This window comes from Typopeltis vanoorti, chromosome 23 (assembly GCF_054136105.1).
Source record: "Typopeltis vanoorti isolate ZY-2024b chromosome 23, IOZ_Tvanoo_1.0, whole genome shotgun sequence".
Taxonomy (NCBI): Eukaryota; Metazoa; Arthropoda; class Arachnida; order Uropygi; family Thelyphonidae; genus Typopeltis; species Typopeltis vanoorti.
Genome location: NC_143571.1, coordinates 50781155 through 50801125, shown reverse-complemented (window position 1 = coordinate 50801125; position 19971 = coordinate 50781155). Strand labels below are relative to the sequence as shown.

The 19971-nt window shown below is 36.5% G+C and overlaps 1 protein-coding gene across 1 annotated transcript in view; it reads right to left on the bottom strand.

Annotated features, from left to right (window-relative positions):
* Positions 1-18781, bottom strand: part of pav (kinesin family member pavarotti) — a 222903-nt gene extending 204122 nt beyond the window's left edge. Inside the window, exons 1-2 of the mRNA XM_090412700.1 lie at positions 18648-18781; positions 3786-3981 (exon numbers count right to left, since the gene is read on the bottom strand). Of these exons, the coding sequence (XP_090268826.1) occupies positions 3786-3981; positions 18648-18658 (207 nt within the window). The 5' untranslated portion in view covers positions 18659-18781. The remainder of the gene's footprint in view (positions 1-3785; positions 3982-18647) is intronic.
* Between the last annotated feature and the right edge of the window lie 1190 nt (positions 18782-19971).

Below are 19971 nucleotides of genomic sequence, written 5' to 3'. Positions count from 1 at the left end.
TACATAGACCTACCTGGAGTATACCAGGTCCCTTGCAGTTGTAAACTGCCCTACTATGGCCAAACAGGTAGGACAGCTAATATCAAGATATCCAAACAAAGACTACATCCGATTTCACCAATACAACCACTCAGGACTTGATGACCATGCACTAGATACCCACCACAGAATATGCTGGATTTTTTCCAACCACTTTACTACACTGCAGCAAATATAAGTATGAAAGATTATTCCTGGAATCAGCCTCAGCTCTAAAAAACTTCCCAAACCTCAACAAATTTGGGTGCATGAGATTGCCCCAAATTTGGAAAGCATGCATCCTAAGAACATCAGCCCAACAGCCATGACAACCCAATTTAGCCTGCTAGGGGGGGCACCTTTAGGAGTCTAGGACCAACTTCGGTTGTCTTCTTCAGCTCATTTGCTCATTGTTAGAGCCTGCATGCACATATCATAGTTTTATATTCTCAGAAGATGGCAATGTAACATTTCCGAAATATAGGAAGGTATTGATTATTAAAGTTTTTTAATTAATATTTTAGTATACGTTATCATTTCCTAAAAAATTTATTAAAGTCATTTAGCAAAACAAGTGTTCTTTGTCAATATCTCTGTTGGTTGAAAAATGACCAATATGTAAATGAATTGATATAGTACAAAGTGCCTTAGGAGACAACAATATAAGATTTGATAATGTTGTCAGATAAAGAGTCATTTGGAAGAAAATTGTGGATTGGAATTCTTATGATGTAACTTTTTCATGTAGTATAAATTAAGGATATCAAGAAATTATGTAGTACTTGGTTTAATCCTTTATCCAAGTGTAAGCAAACAAGTTTGCACCTGAATTATTTTCAGGACTGGGGCAACTCGTATAAAGAAGCTACTGACTTCACATCACTTGCCTTAGTCTGTGAAGTCAGTAGCTTCTTTATAACGAGTTGTCCCAGTCCTGAAAAGTTCAGGTGCAAACTTGTTTGCTTACACTTGGATAAAATATTAAACCAAGTATATAATTTCTTGGTATCTTAATTTATAGTATAATCAAATGGAAAAACTTCCAACAACTTTTCATGTAGTAGTATCATAATATCCTGTACATCACCTGAGGGTACATATCAAGAATTTGATGATGGTGAGATCTGGTTGACAGATGATATAGTTACAGGAATAGAATGTGATGGGTTCAGCTTACTCAGTTAGGGCTGACAAGAAAGAATAGCAGGGAATACTACTAATGATTGCAGAGGAATTATATCCAACCAGAGAAGAAAAGCAGAACATGGGATGTAGTTAAACGATGTTTGAAGGAAGCAATGTCTAACTGCATCCCCAGAATTAGGAAAATAAATCACATGGGAGTTAAATAGAACACTAACAATTTAAAGCAAAAGCTGAATAAAAAATGAACACTGTGGATATGATGAAAAGAATGATGGGAAGGCTCAGGAGCAGTATATAAAGAGCAGCCAGGTGAATGACAGCCATAGTGAGGAAGACTAAATCATATTATGAATGACAGACCAAAGCAAATCCAAAGGAATGTTATCACTATGTAACAAATAAAAAGGAAAAATGATCATGGAAAAATAACTTTAATGAAAATGGATGGCAGTGACCACCCACTAGAAATAACTGAGTTGCTAAGTGTTCACTTCACTAAGGTACACGTTCTGTGCAAACCCAACAGCTCTCCAGATATCAAGAAGAAAGCGGATGAAAAAATAGAAGTTAAGGTATTAAAACTATTTAAGAGCTTGATTAACAAATACAAAAGTCAGAATGGATAGGATATCAGCATGGGTGCTTGTAGGAATGTGCAAGAGAATTAGTAATTACCATGTCCTGGTCGTTTATTTTGAATCACAACACACAAATGATTTCTATTGAGTCTATTGACTGGAAGGACAGTAAGATGATCCCAAGGATGAAGACAAAACTGATTCAGAAAATTATAGACCAATCAATATCTCTGTTGTAATCAAAGTTTCGATTTTGGAGAGACTGATCAGGATTTGCATCCAGAAGTGGGTAGACGGCACTAGGGTCCTCTTATAGAGGACAGTTTGCATTAGTTAAAAGTTAGGATTTACTTTAGCAATATATGCTCATGTTCTATAAGAAAGTGACAGCAGAGTAGATAAGAGGAATCGACTATGATATGATAGAGTATGATATGTCTGCATCTTGCCATGACAGGATTCCATATGCAAGGCTATTATACAAATTCAAAGGTTGAGTATGGTATCTTAATTTATAGTTTGTATGCAAAACAAACTCGTGACATGGAAAGGAGAGTGACTGACTGACAGGTACTAGAAAGTGATGTATGGAGTCTAAGAAGTGACCAGTGGTATACCAAGGTTCTGTACTCCAGCCATAGCTATTGAACTTGCATATTAATAATATTGGAGATATACTAGATAGAAAATCGTAGATAGGAAGTTAGTAATGATGTAAATTTTTCATGTAGTACTATCATATCCTGTACACCCCTTGAAGGTACATGTCAGGAATTTGATGATGAGATATACTAGAGGGAGATATCAAGTTCTTTGCTGATTATGCTAAGTTGGGATGAGTAATAAAGGATATCTGATAAAATCATCTTTGCAGAATGACAGATAGAATAATCAGAATAAACCAATTCTACCAGCAAATGTTAGTGTCGGTTTAATGTTGCTTCATTCATATACGATATGAATGAAGGATACTGCAAGCAAAGTATTATACTGATGGGAATTTGTTACAAGTAGTCCATGAAGTCACAGACTTTGGGATTATAGTGGAAAGTTTAGGTGCCACATTGCTAAGGTAATTAAATCAATGCAATGGATAATTGCACTGTTGAAGAGCACATTAATCTGTAAGAAAAAGGAAGTTATTCGCACACTGTGTGAGGCATTGATAAGACCACATTTAGACCACTGAGCACAAATATGATTCTAAGGTGATAGGGCAAGTAAAAAGGTTTGTGTTAGCAGTTCATGTTAAGTTTTTTTTTAGTTGAATTCACAACATAAAACATTAATAAAAAAAATTAATAATATATTTATTTACTTAGTTGCTGATATTTTGTAGGCTTCTGCACAAAATCTTCAGAAAATGCTGTTTTATTTTCTTATTATGTTTTGTGTTATGAATTAAACTGTGATATAAATAAATAAATAAATAAAAAACTCAACATAAGGAGATAGAGGACACAGCTGAAAGATCCAGGAGGGGGGAGGTAACCAAAATCTTTCAGCTGTGTCCTCTATCAATGAAATTGCACATGTGCAGATAGATTGAGAGAATGTGATCTTCAAAGTTGTTAGAAACAAGTTAGTAAGGGATACTTACAGTATAGATATAAGTGAGATTTTGCAATGTATGGCTGGTGCAAGAAGAGCTCAGGTCAGCCTTGGAAACTGACTAAGGGTGTAGCTGAGAAGCATGTAAGATCCATATTCTTTATATGAAGAATGATAAGTGAAATTGGCTACCATTAACTATGAGTGCATCTTTGGTGAATGTGTTCAAAGAAAGGTATGACATGTAAATAAGTATGTAGCAGTGATTAAAATGGCCTTCCCTCAATGAACCCTTCCTAGAGGAACATACATAAGGGAACACTATCCTGGAAGAGTTGTATTCCCTTCTTCAGGATGGTCCTGAAGAATGATAACTTGCTAAGTAGTCATGTCAATAAGTATCACATATGCAACATTTTTTTAGAGTAATAATAAATACAGCACCCATGGGAAATTAAACACAAATGATAAAAAAAAAAATGGCTGACTAACCTCCTTAGAGCACCCATTCTTAAAAACTTGGTTTTCTGGTGCAATTAGTTTAACTATATTACAGTTTACTAATTGAATACATGAAATGTCATTTAGGGTTTCTAGAGGTCTTAGCCTACAGTATACTTCCACTGGATCTTTAGCAGTTGTCTTATGTTTTTGAGGTAGTACAGGTTTTCTAGGAGTTTTTGGTCGCCTGTTAAATAAAGAATGAAAATTGATGAAATATGTATCAAAAATGGTGAAACACTACAATATATATATACTATAATTATGTGCATGTATATTAACACTTTATGGTTATGGTTACTGCACCTCAAGTCTATACACATTTAAATTTAAATGGTATACTCAGTTAAGTGTGTCTTTAAGAAAGATTTAAAAAGAAGTAGACGAAATGAAGGCTGGAATACACCTCATTAAAACTATGTGAGTTAGTTACCTTTTGATATATTTCTTATGCAAAACTGCTGTGCACATTTTCTAATTCTCTTATTCTCTTTTAAATAGAGAAGTAATTTTATGGACATTTTATGTTAATCTCACTTGCACAATGTTAAAAACATATAGTATATTATTACTGTACATGGAATATGAAATAGATAATCGAAAAAGCAACTTTTCTCCAGAAACCAAAAATGGCACTTTTGCCTGAGTCAATTTAACCCCCAATAAGTAGAGTGATAATCTCTTGCTAGGCAACACAAATCATCTAGTGAAAGCTTAGTGGAATTCAGGGTACAGAAATTCTTACTTACTATAACCATGGCTACTTTTGATAATGGATCATCACTTTATAACATATGAAGTGTAAAAAACATTTTCTAACTTAGATAACATGACTGCAGTTCATACAAGAAGATGAGCATCATCAGCCATTTTCTGTCAGCTGCTGAAAAAAGCCTACCCAAAGAAGTCCTCCATTCATTCCTATCTTGAGCCTTTCTATGCCACTGATTTCCTACCATCTCTTTAATCTCATCTTCCCACCATTTTTTTTGGTCTTCCTGCAGCTCTCTTTTCATCTCTAGAATATCATTCCGATATCAACTTTGTCCATTTTTGAGTATTACTTCTTGCAATATGACCTGCCTATTGCCATTTGGATTTTTTAAATAGCTATCATGTTTCTCACCCTAGTCTGAGTGTTGACCCAAGTATTGTGCTTCCTATCTAGAATGCTAATACTGAGTAATAATCTTTCCATTTTCCTGTATGTAATCCTTAACTTGTTGGTCAATTTTTTTAGTTAAAGTTCACGTTTCACTTCCATACATCATAACCAGAAGTATGCAACTGTTGAATATTTTTCTTTTAAGGCAGACAGATTAAGATATTTCCTTTGAGTGCTTCACGGTGTTTTCCAAAGACTATTCAATCATGTTGAATTCTACGTATAATTTCTTCTTTACAGTCACCCTCTACTCTGATCTTTTTGTCATAGGTAAACAGATCAGAGTAGACAAAAGGGATTACTACATTAATTTCCTGGTGCTGCATTTGTACTGGCTTTTTGGTAATGTATTGATTATACATTATCTTTGTTTTGTCTCTTTGTTTATATTTAATCCTTTTTGTTACTTTCTGCGTTCGATTCAGTGATCATTTGTTGAAGTTCTGCAGAGTTTCCAAAAAAAACATTGTCATCAGCAAATCACAGGTGATTTAGTTCTTTTCCATTTACCATAAATCCTATTTTTTTCAATCCAGGTTTTTAAAAAATTTCCTTGGATGCTGTAAATAATTTAGGTGAAATGGGTCTGTCTAACTCCCTTTTTATAGAAAATTTCATACCTGTTCCTGATTTTAAGAATGCAGTTGAATTTATACATATATGGCTAAATATATCAATTTAAGTTTTTTCCAATTGATTCATTTTTAAGGGCTTATAAAACAGCTAATATTGAGATTGAATCAAATGCCCTTTTAAAATCAATAAATGCCAGACCTAAGGGTTTTTGGTATTCATCTGTCTTTTCAATTATTTGTCTTATTACATATATATGATCAATGGTACTATAATTTTTTTGGAATACTACTTGTTCTAGAGGCTGGCAAAAATCTAATTTATAGGTATTATTTCTGGAAAAATTTAATTGAAATTTAATTTAATCCAATTCAATCTAATTAATTCGTTAAATTTAATTCATTTTTTTATTTCATATGGTGATTCAATGGCTGTGAGTCCCTTTTACGAGGAGGTACGGCAACATCTCAATCCCCCCCCCCCCATTTTTTATCCAGCCTCAGGACCGGCATAGTTGGTAATTCAGACCTATATTTTCTATTCATTAAATTGAATGGAAAAATTCTAATTTGTTCCCCATTTTGTCTTTTCTGTTTCCAATAATAACTCTTCTAATCCTGACGATGACCTAACAGTTGTAGATACCATTTTCTGTTATTAGTTCTATCAGATTTTATGTTCTTAGTCTGCATATAATGCTTCTCAAGTTTCTCTCATCAAGAGTAGACCTTCCCAAAGGGTTTAAGTCTGGTCTATCATATGATTGAGAGAGTAGCATTTGTGCTTTTATATGCCCATTGTGGCCTTGCACTCTGTGGCCTCCTTTATACCTATTTTTCATCATTTGATGGAGTTTCGGTCTAAGACTTCCTTGCTAACCAGGCTTCATAGAAGGACAGCTTACTCAAGTAAGGCAAATACCTGGGAGAGAGAAGGCAGACTCCCACCACTGTGAAGCAAAAAGTTCAGCAAGACAGGAAAGATAAGCTACACCCCTAGCCCTTGAATACTCTAACATTGGGAGGAAAGAGCAAAAAAAAAAAAAAAAGAGAGAGAGAGAGAGAGAAAGAAGAGGAGGGACCAGTCCATAAATAATATAACAGATGTATATTATGTGAAGTAAGGCTTGGTCCAGCATCAGGTACCTTGGGTTCTTCTGTACTCACTAGAAATGAGCCCCTAAGGGTAAGATGAACATATGCGGTAATATATAACAAAAACAGAATAGCAAAAAATTTAACATTGAAATTATTTTAATCAAAGCAATTATCTATTAAAGAACTTGAAATGTTTTAAGTAGCATAACATTTAAATTATGGTAATTGTAAATGAGAAAGGAACTTTATCTCAGTAGATATTAAAGAAATTTATTTCTAGAAAATTATTTTTTTAAACTTTTATTATTTAGATACTTTCTGTATATTAATTTTAAGTCAAAGACTATACAATTATTTCTAGCAGAGTACAAAAACTCTCTTCAACATGTTGGCTCGATGGCTTGTCAAGTTAACTTAGCCTCATATAAAAACTAATATAATGACAGGCTGGTTAACTTCGTTTACATAGTCTGTTATATCTGCCACGGCATGTGTAACTTTTGCGAGATAAAGAACATGAGTTTCCAGGATGAAACATCCTACCATCTCTGTAAGATTGGCAAACTCGCATGCAAAATTCAAAAGTCCTTACAAAGGTTTATTTTTTGCATCCAAGATATTGTTAATAAACTATGGAAGCACTAGTGTTAACCACTACTGAATGATTCATATAACACATGTAAAAATGCACCTAGTCTCAGATAAGCCTTAATAATGCCTCAGCAATCAAGTTTCTTAGCCAAGTGCAGACAGAGTAGAATTATCTAGATTATTCACAATTTCAAATGGTATAGCTTGCATTAAATAATTTTGGTAAATTAATGAAGTCATTCTTGTTCAAGATTTGGGATGCATTTCATTGTTGATGCTGACTATAAAAAAAAAAAAAAATGCATAACTTTGCATAACAACTCGGTTTTTTCATCCTGCATACAAAAAAAATCGGCCCTTCAGAACAGACACAATTTACAGACAAAGTTGTGGTGGTGGGCAACAGATGGCATTGATGTAGATGATTGGTAGTTGAGGTTCAGTGTAGTGGTGGTGGTGGAGAGTTGTGCAATAGGTGTCACGAATAATAATAATAATCAGCAAACAACTGAATATCTCTTCGAATTATTTCCTATATTTTCTTTATGTACAAATTAAATAGCAGTGGTCTAAGCACAGAGCCCTGCAAAACACCACTATCACCTGCCTTCACATGGACTCTGCTCTTCCATATACTGCTTTATGGTATCTGTCCATCAGTCACCCTTTTATCCAAATTGCCAGTTTCATATCCCTCCCTATTTGTTAAAGTTTGCATAACAGAGTTCCATGTGATATCCTGTTAAACACCATTGTAAAATCCAGCAATATCATGTAGCCATTCCCTTTATCCAACTCAGCTGTTACCGTTACCCTATTATAAAAAGCTAATAGATTACTAAAGGCATGACCTACCTATCTCAAAGCCATGCTGCTCTTCATAAAGCATAATATTCTTAACCATTCATCCAGAATTCTCATTCTGACCAACTTTTCAGTACATTTACCACCACTCCTGAGATATTGGTGTATAATTTGCTACCACAGACTTAGATCCTCCTTTATGCAAAGGAATTATTTTGCTCTCCTTCCATTCTCTTGGGACTTTTCCAGAGCTGACTTAAACAGTCTAGTCAAAGGAATTGCCAGTTCCTGTGCACATTCTTTTAAGATGCAAGTTGATATCCCATCCAATCCCACACTTGTATTTGAATTCAGATTCTGTAATATCCTAAGAACCTCCAATTCACCAACTTCCATTCACACTTTAGTCCCTGTTACCTCTGTTGTAACAATATCTTCACTTGAATGACATACCTTTGCAAAATGATCACTCAGTAGCTGAACAATTTTGTCTGCCTCAGTTACCTCTCTCTCTACCATCTGCACTCATTAAAGTGATCCTTCCACAGTCATTCTTCTTCCTACTTGCCACATGATAAAAAAACTTCTTGGGATTTTCTTTTGCCTGTTCAGCTAATTTTTTCTCATAATCTGATTTTGCTTTCTTTACTATCATGGTTCTCTTTCTCCTTATATACCTTCCACAACATTATTTTTTTTGCAGCTCATGCTTAATGATACTACTCATCCATCTCCTACCCAATTCAGCCTCCTGACCTTGGGTATACAGTTTGATACTACTTCCTCCAGATATATCCCTTGCCTATCCCTCATGTATTATGAACATCCTTCTCTTGCAGAACTTTATGCCATTTTTGCTACCTCCCAAGTTGGAGGTAGCAAAACATTTTCAACAAATCACTTTCCCCAGTTGGAGGCAATGTAGCTACCTTAGTTATGGACAAGTCTTCTGACTCTATAACAAGATCCAACACCCTCATCCCAGAGTTCTCTCAGTCACATTCTGCTTCCTTCCTGCCATATGATCTTTCCTCCTTCCAATCTATGTCCAAAGCTGAAGTTATCCATAATAATTACTCGACTTGCACCTGGCCTAAAACCAATCAATGGCATAATCATTAAAAATAATGACATTAGAAAGAAACTTGTATCATCAACATTCAAGAACAAATGAGTCAATCTAATTGAATGGTCAGCAAAAATGTGTGCTTAATGTTACGATAGCAGAAAAAAAAAAAAGGAAAACCATGATTATGCAGACTAATTCAGTTTGTGATAACAGATAACTGATTGGAAGAAACTGTTCATGGAAGGCTAATAATAATGTAAGCTTAACTGTTAAACTATCATATTGTGCACACTTATGTTTGGACATATATCTGGAAAGAAATGATGTTCCATGAACCATATTTAAGAAGAGTTTCAAGACCTTGTCTCGAATATTAGTCTGTTACATCATTAGAAGTAAGATTTTTAATAATGTGTGATATTTGTCTGTGGAGCTGTTTAATATTTCTCTCTAACAATGAAAATACTACTTCTAAGAAAAATAAGAAATAAACTATTTATAATAAATAGAAAATTATGTTTCTAACTGCTGAAATTAAGATTTTTTTTAGCTAAATTTATGGCATGATGATCACTGATAAAAAAAAAGATGTTTAAAAAGTACTGTTTTTGGAATCAGGTATCATATTTGATAACATTCTTTCAGACAGAAAGTCTGAAAAAGTGTTATCAAACTTTGTTGTTGTTGTAGAAGCAAAATTTGGTTACCTTTGTCTGACACTGAGTGTTGAAAATGTCTAGAAAACGAATCCAAGTCCTCAACAAGGTTCAAAACCTCAACATGTCATGCTTGTACCATGATTTATTGACTTGAAACGCCAGCACTGCTATTTTATCTGCAACAACCATATTCCAGTTCCTGATGAATATTATAGGAGTGTTGAACAGTTCATATACTACTGTAACACTGACCATTCATTCTCCAGAGTTAACATCCATCCTGCATTGTCTCTATAATAGTATACATATCTGGTACTTATCCCAATGTATGGAAGCAATCTCATATCCATCCTATTCCAAAAAAAGGGTGAGTGATAGAAAGTCTACTGTCAAACTACCGACCAATTGATCACCTCTGTCTTCTCCAAAATAATGAAAAAAGTCATCAACAGCCAACTCCTCCACTACTTAAGAGGCCCACAAATTAATCAGCAACCAACAGTACATATTTCACCATTCGAGATCCACAACTGACCTTGCAGCTTACATCACCCACTGGACATATACCATGGAAAGGTTCAGAGAAACTTGTAAAACTTGTACTGTCACCCTTGACATTTCCAAAGCTTTTGATGGTGTGTAGCATCAAGGCCTACTAAACAAATTGCCATCTTTCAGTCTCCCCATTCTCTGTAATTGGGTAGCCAGCTTTCTCTCTGGTCATTTTCTGTGAGTCATGGTGGATGGCTCCTTGTCTTCAAGTTTCGCCACCAATGCTAGAGTGCAAGACTCTGTCCTATCACCTACTCTTTCTCCTATATATAAATAATCCACTCACAATAACACCACTAATCCTACCCACAGCTTTGTAAATGATACTACTTTCACTCATTTGACAAACCTTGCAGCACTATGACATTCCAGGCTACAAGATCATCTATAAATAGTGCCTTAAACATTGATCTACATACTATTGTCTAATGGGGTCTAGGCCAACTTATGTTATGCCACCAAAACATTACTGCCTTTTTTGCACAAGAGATGCCAGTTCACCTAAGTAATAAATACCCAAAGTAATACACAAATCACCAGACAAGATCAGATCTCTTTGCTTGGAATAATGTTTACCTCCAGTCTTTCCTGGCATAAACACATCACATTCACAGCCTCCTTAGCATCCAAGATCTTACAGACTCACAGGCAATGTTTCAGCACTGTGTCTATTCTACTGGTACTGCTCCAATGAATTAGCAACTATCATTCCTCCACTTTCTGTTGCACCTGCAAAAACCCTAAACCTGCTTCAATTCATCCTCTTTTATTCCGTATACCTCTGTCCTCTGGAACAGCTTTCAAGAAGTATTTCCAAACAATTCAACCTATAATTCTTCATAAAAATCAACAAACTTTATCTCAGTCCTCATCTGCATCCCATACACACCACTGATGTGCTTCTCATGTATGGGATCAATATATATGTATTAAAAAAATAACAATAATAATTCAAAACACAAGCTGAGAAAAATAAACATTTATTTGAAAAAAAGACTTGCTCTAAATGTACTCAATATTTTAGCGTTTATTTAGCTAGTGTGCAGAGGTATACAGAATCCTGTGCCAATTGCAAACTAGATGAATTTTGCCAAATCAGAGCTGTATAAGATCATAAAAATGGCCATTCAGACATTGCAGACCATTCATCAAATTAACATACCTAACGAAAACAAACTTCATCACAAATGCAAATTGCAACACCAAAGGCTGTTCTTTCTTGGAATCTACCACAGTTCTGCAATATCCCCCCCCCACACACACACCCAACTTAAACAGATAAACAGAGCAGCCTGAAATTGCTGAAAATGTGATACTATGATGGTGAGATCACTGTAATGTGCCTGTAGAGGATACCACTACCAACTAGGTCTGTAAAATATTCAGTATATTTCTTTTCATTTGGTACAGGGAGACATGGCACAGCAAGAGTGGATGTTGAAAGTGTGTATAAAAGATGGAGTACATTGCGATGTGGATGAGGAAGTCGAGACTGAGTGGATATATGTAGTAAGTAGTGATAAAGGTGATTGGACCAGTGTTGAAAAATCACAACCAACACATGGCTTGGATAGGACTGGCTATAGACCTAAAAATGAACTGCTGTTTGTTTACAGATTCCAGAAATATCAGAAATAAAGGAGATGAAATGGTTTCATTGATTGAGTTGATTCAATCCAAAATCACTGGAATAGGTGAAACATGGCTGAAGGAAGATGATATACCTATGGAAATAGAAATGGAAGAATACAGTATTTTTCGGAGGATAGAAAGGACAAGAGAGGGAGAGTGTTGCTGATGACAGCAGGAGAATTATGTCCACATAAGGTAGACATGAAAGAGGGGAAATAGGATATAAGTCAGTGTGGTGTAAAGTGGAGGTTGACAGGAAGACATATTTGGTTGGATGTTGCTATAGGTCAGGGAATGTGGAGAGTGATGATGAAGAAATGTATAAACTTGGATTAGTGAACAAAAGAAGGTGATGATCTTACCTTGGATGGACAGATAGCATTTGGGAATAAGGAAAATGAAGTTGTCGAGTTCTCGACAGATAACTAACCCAGGTAACATGTAAAGGAGGGCACATGAGGAAAGAGAGTTTTAAATCTGATCATTTCATCAGAGGATGTATTTGTGAGTGGGGGTTTCACACTTTTCTCTAGTTGGTGAGAGTGATCATGAAGCGATCACCTGGGTTGTGGCTAGCTGTATGCAGACTTTTGTGAGGAAATGATATATGTGGAATTGTCAGGATGGTGATTATTGACAAGCTTAGGAGGCAGCTTGGAGCTATAGCATGGAATGAGGAGTTGAGCAGTAAGGAAATAAATGCTGCTTGGGAACTAACAAAGAAATACATAACAGCATCAATGTGTGAATGTGTTCCAAAGGCTAAAAGGCTGAATAAGGTAAGGGTAAAATGGATGAATTAGGGGCATAAGCATGAAATCTGGAAGGTACTTTGGAGACAGTACAGGATGAATAACAGTAATCAGTTACATGAAGAGTATAAAGAACAAGACAGGAGAGTGACTCAGTAAAGAAAACAAAAGCAGTATGAGCAGAAATTGACAAATCAGGCAAAGAAAAACCCTAGAATTTTTTTAGATATGTGGCAAATAGAAGAAAGAATGATCACAGTAAGATGATCTTAATGGATAAAAATGGTAGAATGGTAACTGCTGCAGAAGATTGAGGTATTCAATGATCAATTTATGTGTTTCATCCTGATCAGGGTGGAATCATGAGGAACTTAGGTGTAAAAGACATAGGAGAGGGATTGTTTAATTGTGAGTGAGCAGGAGGTATCTGAGGAAATAAATAACCTTGATGTCAATAAGGTGATAGGATTTGATGACATATCACCATGCATCTTAAGGGAACTGGCAGTAGCATTGGCATGCTATATAATAAGTCTTACAACAGCACAGGTTCCAAGGGAGTGGAAGGAGGGTAAAATGGTTCCACTGCATAAAGGTGATAAGGCTGTAGCTTCAAATTATAGGCAGGCCTGTATATCGGGAGTTGTAGTGAAGGTACTGGAGAGATTGTTGAGAAGTAGGATACAGAATGGGTTGATAACAGCACTATTCTCTGTAGTTAACAGCATGGGCTTATTAAGGGGAGATCATGTTTCATTAACTTACTTATGTACTATAACATGGTGGCAAATACCTTAGATAGGGGAGATGCATATACAGTGATGTACTTAGATTTTGCAAAGGCTTTTGATGAACTGCCACACGATAAGTTCTTATATAACTGAAACAGATGGGATCAGATAATAGACTTCTGAGTTGGATCAGTGATTGGCTGTCAGATAGGATTCAGAAAATTGTGTATGGGGGTGCTGAATCCCCAAAAAGAAAGGCACTAGTGGTGTATTGCAGGGGTCAGTTTTGGAACCATTGTTGTTCAAATTGTATGTTAATGACATTGGGCTTAACTAGTGATATGCAGTTGTTTGAAGATGATGCAAAATTGGGGAGAGCAATGCAGAGTCAAACTGAATGCTGTCCCCTGAGTCCCTATCATGAAAAAGAGAACAAAATGGCTTTGCTACCAGTTGCTACATTTATTTAAAGAGAAAACATTAAAAAAAAAAAGGAAAAAACATCCGTAACAAGGAGGTCAATGTATCAATAGAAGAAGTGGCAGCTAAACTGGAAAAATTGAGAAAAGTACTGGAAGAGAGAGGTATCCATTGAGCAGAGGTAAGACATATACTCTGTCTTACCTCTGCTCAATGGATGGCAGCCAGGAGACAGATCTGGAGCTGGAAGGAAATGTCATCAGGAAGGTTAGGGACTTTAGATACTTAGGTTCAACAGTCGAAGAGGATAGAGAGGCTGAGAAGGAAGTGGGATGCAGGATACAAGCAGAATGGAGGAACTGGAGAGAGAGAGATGACTGGAGTGCTATGTGATAAGAGGATAATGATCAATCTAAAAGGCAAAATCTATAGGACAGCAGTAAGACCAGCTATGATGTATTCTATGGAAACTGTGGCCCTGAGGAAAAATAACATCAGCAGGATGGAGGTAGCAGAGATGAGAATGTTTAGGTGGATGTGCGGTGTGACCAGAAAAGATCATCTGAGAAATGACTATGTGAGGGGAATGGTGAAAGTTACGAACTTAGGAGTGAAGATACAGGAGGCAAGGTTGAGATGGTTTGGTCATGTGATGAGGAGGGAGGACGAATATGTGGGAAGAAAGGTTATGCAGATGGATGTGCAGGGGAAGTGTAGGCGGCCAAAGAAGAGATGGAGGGAGCTGGTCGAGGAGGACTTGAGGATGAACTTGAGTGTGGTTACAGCCCAAGATAGGAGGATGTGGAGGAGACTCACCACAAACAGCGACCCTACTTAATGTGAGAGAAGCTGCAGAAGAAGAAGAAGAATGCAGAGACAAGCAGATGTTATGGCCTTATAGGACTTGAATAGATTGCATGAATGGTCAGGTAAGTGGAACTGTCAGTTCAATGTTGCAAAGTGTAAGGTTTTGAGCTTTGGTAAGCAATGATGAGATGTAAAGTATACACTTGGTGGGAAAACTTTAAAGGAAGTAGAGGAGATGAAAAATCTAGGAGTGATGGTGGACAAGGACCTAAAATTCAGGGTGGGGGCCACACTGTACCAGTTGTGAAGATGTCACATCAGATAATGGCAATGATGCAGAAGACACTGACATGCAGAAATAAAAAGGTATGATGCCATTGTATAAGGTCTTGATCAGGTTTAATATGGATTATTGTGAACAAATTTGGTAGCTAGAAAGTGGAGCATGAGTACAGATTGAGAGAATGTAAATTGCAGATCTCCGTGAATAAGAGGAGGGGTGGATATGATTGAGACATAAGCTAGTCAGGGACTGTTATCAGGTTGACATGAAAGAGATTTTTCATAGAATGGGAGGTGGGGGTTGAACAATAGGCCATAACTGGAAACTGTATAAGGAGGGTGTGTGAACAGAGGAGTGAGAAGCAGGTTCTTTGCATGGAGAGTGGAATGTATTGCATAAATGTGTTGTGAGTGTAGACACATTGACTCAGTTTAAGGCATGGTTGGATAAGCATTGTGCACAACAGTGCATACCTCCCACAATGAGTCTCTGACTCCATGAAGGTCAGATGTTAATAGTAATAAGACTCACTATGGGAGGCCAAAGTTTGGAAATGCAATGTATTGCTTTTGAATTAAAGCCAAAGCAAGGCTATGAGGCCATTGTATTATGCATATTAATTCTGTGTTCTAGCCAGCATGCCTGTTTTGTGGAATGAGAAACATGAATTTCTTGGAAGGAAAAAAAACCCTTCCACCTCTGTATGAGAATGGTTAACTTGCTTTCAGCTGAAAAGTCCTTATAAAATTTATTTGCATCCTTGACTTTGCAAGCATTCCACTCAATCATTACTCTTCATGCAGAAAATCTACTTTTCATTTCCTCATACATTGTTACTTTTTTGTGTGTGTCGTGCATGTGATCACTACTATCTTCTTTATACCTCATCCATAACCTCCTCCACAGCTGCTGCATAATTTCATAATTCATCCATTTCACTCCCACTCCTAACTTTAGGAATACAGTCTGGAATGGTCATCAGTAACTGAAATCTTGAACCAGGCGCTACTGATTCCTTTACCTTCACATGACATGATCTGATCATGCCATGGTAAATAGGTCATGAAACTGTTGCCTTGGGTGTCAGTCTCTTGCTCTGAAGTTCCACATGTTTCTTTTGCTCACTGAACCTTTCACCTACCTAACTAATTCATTTCAAAACTATGAGATCACTTTCACCAACTGGAGGCATCATGATGAATTCTGTTATCAAGAGTATAAGATGCTTCCACTGCATACTCTGTAAAGTGTCCCTAAGCAACTCAAGAAGGGCATTCTCATGACTCACAAATGCTGTTTCTCACTTGTAATTAACGCTTCTATAACCATTGTCACTCACTATTATCATCTGCCTTATCAATTTCATCCATCTGAGCATTTCTGAATAATCTTCCTCTACATTTTCTGGACTATAGCTACATGCAACTACATGCCTAAATTTTTGCTCACTACAGCCTTACAACAAACAGCTTCACAAAAGCCACCACTGCTGCTCCTACCTGACCTTCCAATTGGAGAATTTTTTTTTATATACAGTAGATATCTTGAAATATTTGTGTGATAAATACACATGGTTACTTGTCACAGACACATTACATCCATTTGTACATCTGTGCTGAAGAATCATTATTTATATGGGTACTCCATGGAGTCAAAAGACTCATTGCAGGAGACCCACTCTATCCATTAACACAATATCTGTCACATCTTCTTAAACCTATTCAATGTTGTAACACTCACAACTGCTTCTAGCAATCCATTCTACTCATTCATGGCTCTCTAAGAAAATAACCTAGTCTGCACAATCTTATTAGTCACACTCTTAAACAGCATCCAAGCATGACCCCCTTGTTTTTCCCTTACTCCTTATGTATTGAAAAATTTCTTCTGTTTCAATCTTATAGTGTCCCTTTATTAACTTAAGTTTCTTACATATCCCCTCTCCTCTGAATGTCAGCTAAACACTGCAATTCCACACACTCAATCTATCCTAATAGGGAACTTTATATAGATCAGTCACCAGCTTGGTCACTCATCTGAATCCTCTCCACCACCACCACTACCTCCCAATTCACAAGAAATGCAGGTGACCAAATCTGTGCACAATAGGCAATATGTGGCTGAATCATAGCCTTATAAACAGGGATAATAACCTCCCTATCTTTACTTTTCAATGTGCCCTTCAGCATCCAAGTAATGTCCTCTGAATTTCAAACTCTATCTACCATCAGATGCCTAGCCTCATCAATTTCCTGTAACCTAGTACCATCAGAATGATATGAAGTGTGTAATCTTTTCATACCAAGGTGCATTACCTTACATTTCACAACACTGAATTGACAACCCTTTTCCTTTGCCCACACTGATATCTACATCATCTTTATCAACTAATGCCTTCCTAGTTTTGCATCATTGTCAAACAACTGAATGTCTCCTTCACGTCTTCTGCTATATCATTAATATACAAATTAAAGAGTAATGGTCCTAGTACAGAGCCCTAGAACACTCCACTGGTTCCCCCTCCCCCCTTTCTGCCTTGATTCCACCCTCTGATGTCTCCATCAGTCACTCCTTCTCCATGCCACCAGCCTCATATGCATTCCCATTTACTCCAACTTATTTTCCATGCAATATTCTGCCAAATGTCTTTGCAAAGTCAAGCAGTATAATGCCATTTCCTTTATCCAATTCTATTGTTTGCCTACCTTATTATAAAATGTGAATAAATTGCTGAGACAAATCCTATCTTTTAACAAAGCTATGCTACCCCCCTATAAAGTATCATATTCCTATCCATCCATTCCTGAATTTTATTTTTTACCAACCTTTACAATACTTTAGCTACCATTGCAAAGATACTTATTTGTCTGTAATTTTCTACTTGTTCTGGAGCCACCTTTATGTAATGGAACTATTTTACCCTCTTTTCACTTGGAACATTGCCAGAGTTGAGATGTAGACTAAACAACTTCATTACAGACACTGCCAGTTCACTTGCACATTCTTGTAGCACATGAGCAGACATACTGTGCAGGCCCATTGATATTGATATTTTTCATATATGAGTATCTCCATTTCATATACCTAAATGTTCACATCAGTCTGTCACCTCGGTAATTGCAGTTCATTCATGAATTCTTTAACAGAGTGCTCCTTGTTTCAATACAGGTTACTGAGCATGTATTCCAGGTCGGATTTACGCATAAGATAGTTTAGGTTGTCATATTACCAGTGGAGGTAGCGTGAGGTATAGTATAGATAACTTTACTCTGATAAAATTTACTCCTACATTCTTAGGGTCACCACCTTCAATCCGGCTGTGTATAGATTTCTCCTTCTTTCTTTTAAAATGAATTTATCTTTAATTAAGAGATAATCAAATTGTATCTGAAATCGTTATTCTATATCTTGCTCTTTTTTTTTTATTCATTTTCCTGAGTTAAAAAACTGAATGATAGTCACGTGCTGAGTTATCATATTCAAGGGGGGGGGGGGGAAAGAATGGTATTCAAGGAAAGATAAAAATATTACATAGTTAGTTTGGTATCGGTTTTAATATTTAACATTTTGGAGTGAATAATTTTTTTACGTGAACCTTCAAAGGACACATAAATAAATCACTTAAAATAGCCAAGTTAAACTGTTACAACTTTATTACTATTCAAGAGCCTTTCTGAAGTTCCAAGACTAATTTATTAAATTCAGATTTCGTACTTACAAGGGTTTCATACTGAGAAGCAAACAAAAAAATATTATTCTTTTAACAGATATTAATTAAATATTTTATGAGTCAAGTTAACGCAATTCACGACAAACCACTTTCGAACTTAGAGCCCTCCAGTTGCTTCTAACAACAGCCAATAGCTGAACAGTAAAAACAAATTCGTTTTTAGCGCTGTAAATCCCCTACCGACTAAGAGAAATATCTATTAAATAATTGCAATGCTGAAAAGTTTCAGTGAGATTCTTGAACTTTGAACTTAATTAGTTGATGGACTGAGTCCTTGACTCTTTATCCCTTCATCTGGATTTTAGATTGTGGGTGATGAGATTATTGTGGGTAATTTACCGGCTCATTGTGAGCATTGAGGCTGTACCAGCTTTCTCTTGAGATGGACGATTTCGGTTTTTTATGTTTGAAACTATCTGAGCGCTTGTAGTCCGCTGCCTGTCGAACTAGCTGATTTGGGTGATTATCCGTGATTGTGAAGAATTTCTCCACAATGCCTGTCATGTAGGTCTTAATATCTGGAAGATTGGCTTCCTAATGTAACTGGATGTTTCTGACGAACCATGACGCATTAAGTGCCATTCTTAGGCATTTATTCCGTATTATCCGAAGTCTGTTGATGTTGCTTTTAGTCGTGTGATCCCAGGCTGGAGAGGCGTAAGTTAGTTGCGGTCTGATTACCAATTTGAAAAGGAGGATTTTGTTGCTTATGCTTAGGAAGCTATTCCTATTCAAAAGTGGATATAGCTGTGCTATGGTCTGACTTGCCTTAGTGGCGACACTATCCATATATGACTTAAAGTTTAGACGTCTATCAAGATGAACTCCCAGATATTTGGTAGAATTGCACCAAGGGATGATTTTACCAAACATTTGTATGCTTGTATTCGGTTCTGCCTTTACGTCTGGTGAAAAGTACTGCAGAGCTTTTGTTTGGATTAATTGCGATACGCCACTTGGTGTACCAATCCTCCAATTCATTGACTGCTTCTGCAGCTTGATTGTGGCCAGGTGTGGACGGAGGGATCTGGCTATAATGATTGCGTCATCGGCATATAGAGCGATGATAGCTGGGGACAGTTTGGGGAGATCTGCCATGTGGAGAAGAGTAGGGGAGATAGCAGAGAGCCTTGAGGGACTCCGGCCGTGATTCTCCTCTCTGTGGGTCTGATACCGTTGAGTTTTATTTTAAATTTTCTGTTATTTAGATAGGATTTGATAAGCAGAACAAGTGGTAATGGAATACCAACTTCGTATAGTTTAAAAATTAGTCCGTGATTGCCACACTCTATCAACTGCCTGAGTGATGCCC